Consider the following 4,772-nt stretch of genomic DNA (forward strand, 5'->3'; position numbering starts at 1 on the left):
CCGCATTTTATGGGCCGAGCTCTCTCTCTCTCTCTCTCTCTCCCCCGTTCCCTCTCCTCTCTCTCTGTCTGAAAGTGGACAAGGAAAATACTGAGAAGGAAGCTGAAAGGCAAAGCACATCTAACAACTTTGAAACTTCATTCGTAATTTCGAAGGAATCTCCGATTAAAATGAACAAATCACAGCTTAATTACGTCTTAATCATCGCCACCATCCCCTACCTCTCCCTCTCTCTCTTTCTTTCTCCTCTCTCTTTCTCTCTCTACAGAGAGCTCAACTAACGTCAAGGGAACTCATGGGATATAGTGCTCCAGAGACCACACAACAAACAAGCCCACCTCTCCAATTCTTAGCTCGGCTTTCCCTCTCTACGATTTGAGAGAGAGAAAGAGAGAGAGAGAGAGAGAGAGTATGAAGCTCTCGGCTTTGCACCAGAGCTACCTCACCCGACGGAGCAACAGCTTCAGGGGATCGGCGCCGTTGGACTCCACATCAGACGGCAAGTCGCCGGCGACGTTGTTCTGGCTCGTACTCCATGGCCTCTGCTGCCTCATCAGCCTCGTTCTTGGCTTCCGCTTCTCTCGCCTCGTCTTCTTCTTCCTCTTCTCCACCTCCTCTTCCAATCTCTATCCGGCGCCGTTTCGGACAGTTGCTGATCTCACCGTTAGAAACCTAGAGCTCCCCGCGAACCCGATCGCGAATCTCGAGTTTAATCTCAACAGGAACGCCACCACCGCGAGCTCCAGCAGCCGGGTCGTGGTCGGGCGGCACGGGATCCGAATCCGGCCCTGGCCGCACCCGAACCCGACCGAGACCATGAAGGCGCATCGCATAATTGAGACGGTTCAGAGGGAGCAGAGGAGGCAGTTCGGAGTCACCAACCCCAAAACGGTCATCGCCGTCACGCCCACCTATGCTCGGACTTTCCAGGCGCTACATTTGACTGGCGTTATGCACTCGCTAATGCTGGTCCCGTACAACGTCGTCTGGATCGTCGTTGAGGCCGGCGGGGTTACCAATGAGACGGCGTCGATTGTTTCCAAGTCCGGGCTCCGGATCATCCACGAGGGGTTTGATCGGCGGATGCCTAATACTTGGGATGGCCGCCACCTGCTGGAGGCTCGGATGCGGCTTCGTGCTTTGAGGTGAATTCTCAAATTTTACAGTTTTATTTTCGTTTATTTACTTCTGTTAATTAGTTATTCTCCGAAAATTGCAGTTAAATATCATGAAAGAAGCAAAATTGAAGCTTAACCAAATGATTGTGGATATTATTATTGGACTGATAATCTGTAGTTATTATTATTCATGAGAATTAAAGCAATTGAAGATATCTTTAGATTATGAAATGTGGGTTCCATTTAGTTTACGATTTTGACTTTGTGTGTGATGGAGCAGAATTGTGAGAGAGCAGAACCTGGACGGGATTGTTATGTTTGCAGACGATAGTAATATGCACAGTATGGAGCTTTTCGATGAGCTGCAGAATGTGAAATGGTTTGGTGCTGTTTCGGTGGGAATACTTGCTCATTCGGAGAATACAGATGAATTGTCAGAGTCCGCAATTGAGAAAAATGAGGAAGGGGAGGACCAGTCAATGCCAATTCAAGGTCCTGCTTGTAATTCATCCAATAAGTTGATTGGTTGGCACACCTTTAACACCTTGCCATATGTGGGAAAGAGGGCAAATTACATTGATGATCGAGCACCTGTACTACCCAGGAAGCTGGAGTGGGCTGGGTTTGTGTTGAATTCACGGTTGCTTTGGAGTGAAGCTGAAGATAAACCAGAGTGGGTTAATGATCTAGATAGTATTGGTGGGGCTGATGAGGAGATAGTGACCCCTCTATTCTTGTTGAAGGACCTGTCCATGGTTGAACCACTTGGAAATTGTGGGCGCCAAGTCTTGCTCTGGTGGCTCCGCGTTGAAGCTCGTTTCGATAGTAAATTTCCTCCCAGGTTAGTCTTTCATATTTTGTTCATTGTAATATCCATTTTTCCTATTGATTCAATGCAGTTTGGTTGTTCATTTTGACCTGTGGGTGATCCGCAAGCTAGGTATGGGGGTGCTTCCCTATTTTCTTTTTGTATCTTATGAACCCCAGTGGGTGATGTATGTTTGTACATGTTATCATGTACAATACTGGCAAACTACTTGATACTTTTAGAATTTTTGTGTGGACATAGGTAGATATTTGCCAGCCAATTTAGGAGATTTCTCATGTCCAACACTAGAAGTCCTTTGCCTAGATTTTGGGAACTTTTTCTTTACAGCGCATTCAGCATGATCTGTGCTGCGTATCTCAGGATTATTGGTGCTATGGTACTTTGGAGTCTCTATATCCCAATATCCTGCACCCGTTTCCACCTAAAATGTCCACAAATGTTACAATTTTTCTCGGTCCATTGTATTAATGGGAGACTACCATTTAGCCCTTTTCCTACTACCTGCTTCCAAATACTGGCTAAGTGGCTATATGTGCTTGTAAATGTGAAGGCCGCTACATTTTAGGACTTGACTAAAAATAGCTACCGGCCCGCCCCCCACGCAAAAACTGCCCCACTCATCAGTTGTATTGTATCTAGAAATCAATTCAAGTATTAGCAACATGGGCGATATATCCGAACTGGTCCAGTCTATTATAAAATTCAGATTCAAGGCACGTAGGCATAGCCATTTTTGTATAGTGTCTTATGTTGGTTGATATGAGAATTTAGAGCAGTATTTGATTAGCCTTCTGCGTTTCATTCGGATGCAAGTTCTCATCTCACAATCTGAAAAGAGATGCTAGTATTGGACTTGAAGTGACCTAAAGTTGAAATAAGATGCTGACTTTTCAATAACCACATGATAGAATTTCTATTGACAAAAAAAAAAGGTGGTCGAATTTCGTGGATTTGATTTATACGGTCGAATTTCGTAAAGCCGGAGCCTTGTGCACTGGGTACGACCTACGACCTAGTATAAAAATTGCTACAGTTGAAGAAAAATTGCAAAATGATTTTGAAAATGTAAATTGTTTTGGAGAAAATATTTTCTAATTAATAAATTTTCTGGCATTTTGAACTGTAATGTATGTAGATAATAAAAATATATGATAATTATCATTTCATTCTTCTAGGTATTACGATAATCTTATTATCAGTAGAAATTAGGAAAATATTTTGGCATTTGAAATGTTTATACTTCAGTAGGCGATTATTTTGTATTAAGGCATTTTGGTAATACTTGTATTGATTTCTAGATACAATATGACTGATGAGTAGGGGGGGGAAGCTATTTTTGGTCAAGTCCTAAAATGTAGCGGCCTTCACATGTACAAGCTATTTTTTGTGTGTACTGTATGTAATTGCTGCCTCACATCCTAAAAGTTGAAAAATATCTTTTGATTGTTCGAGACATAATTGTTGTCCCACTTTTTTATAGTATAAACTGGACTTTTTATTTGGTGTCCATGCCTTTGTGAAGTCACATTCTATTTTATGTTATCATGATGTCCTCATATTTTATTGATGTTGCTTAGAGTATTGTTTCTAGTCACAAGTATATTAGTTCCATCTTTTCTTTTCTTAAATAGAGCAGGTTTTGTAATTTATAATTTCCCTTGTTTATTGCATCGTTAAAAGTCTCCTCTCCTTTTTTTTTCTCCTTGGGCCAAAGGGTATTCTAGGTTCACCCACAAGAAGTAGTCCAAGTCACCCGTTACTTGTGTGCGAAGACTTGATTCCATTGTATCCTCATGAGGGCAATTCTGATTGAAAACTTGGCCTGCCTGTATGAACTTATACAACCGCACCTAGTATTTTACTTTTGAGTTTTTATGCTCCCGCGGAACATTTCAACATTATTTATCCTTTCTTTGTGATCTGATAGTCAATAGTGAAATATTACCTCACAAGAAATGTGTAATATATTTGATCCATGAGGCGTCATATTGTTCTTCTTGTGTGAGACGTGAACCATTGGAGTTTAATGTATAGTTACATTTGGTTGTCCATGTAGTCAGCCTTTTGTCATGCTAGTATGATTTCTCTGCTCTCAATTTGATCATTAGTTTGAATTTGTCTTGTACAGATGGACTATAGATCCTCCTTTGGAAATCACCGTACCATCGAAACGTACACCATGGCCTGATGCTCCTCCTGAACTCCCAGCTAATGAAAAAACAGAAACTGGAGTTGAAGAGCACACAGTGAAGCGTCCTGTAAAAATTCGTGCACCCAGAACAAAGAGAAGTCCTCGGAACAAGAGAAAGCACGAGACAAAAACGATTGACATGCAGGCTTCTGCAAGGCATACTGAACAAAACTGAAACATTTGCGATCGACGCTCAAAACATATACTGCTGTTTGAATTTGAGACTTCGGTCTTCAGCGTGGAGAAAATTTGTATGAAGATGCATCAGGAAAATTTAGTTGAAGAGGCCGAGAAGCGTATGCTGTCATCGGGTACATACAGTAAGGCACCTGTCATAGAGGGGGGGGGGGGCTAGTTTATATGTGCATTTGAGTTTGATTCTTACGTTAGTTTCACAATTTTTTTCCTTTTTTATTTTTGGGTGCTTAATTTTCTGGCCTCATGCAAAAGGTACGTCGTAGTCATCGACCGATCGAGTCTTGCTGCACCTGCTGCCTTGCAGGAAGTTGTATTTGATATGCTCCAAAATGTTATACATATTTTTCTAAATAGGAATCATAGAGTTGTGTTCAGTTGAATTGCGTAGAAATGAAACGATTCCAAATGTAATAAAATTTCCCCATTCATTTCACAA

At 41.8% G+C, this 4,772-nt stretch overlaps 1 protein-coding gene across 1 annotated transcript; it reads left to right on the forward strand.

Annotated features, from left to right (window-relative positions):
* On the forward strand, positions 1–4,772 carry LOC126604773 (beta-1,4-xylosyltransferase IRX14-like). The gene is made up of 3 exons (XM_050272089.1): positions 1–1,145; positions 1,399–1,959; positions 4,076–4,772. The coding sequence occupies exons 1-3, from the start codon at positions 412–414 to the stop codon at positions 4,311–4,313; spliced, it is 1,533 nt and encodes a 510-aa protein (XP_050128046.1). The 5' UTR covers positions 1–411; the 3' UTR covers positions 4,314–4,772.

The sequence above is a fragment of the Malus sylvestris genome, chromosome 2, assembly GCF_916048215.2.
Source record: "Malus sylvestris chromosome 2, drMalSylv7.2, whole genome shotgun sequence".
In the NCBI taxonomy this organism is placed as follows: domain Eukaryota; kingdom Viridiplantae; phylum Streptophyta; class Magnoliopsida; order Rosales; family Rosaceae; genus Malus; species Malus sylvestris.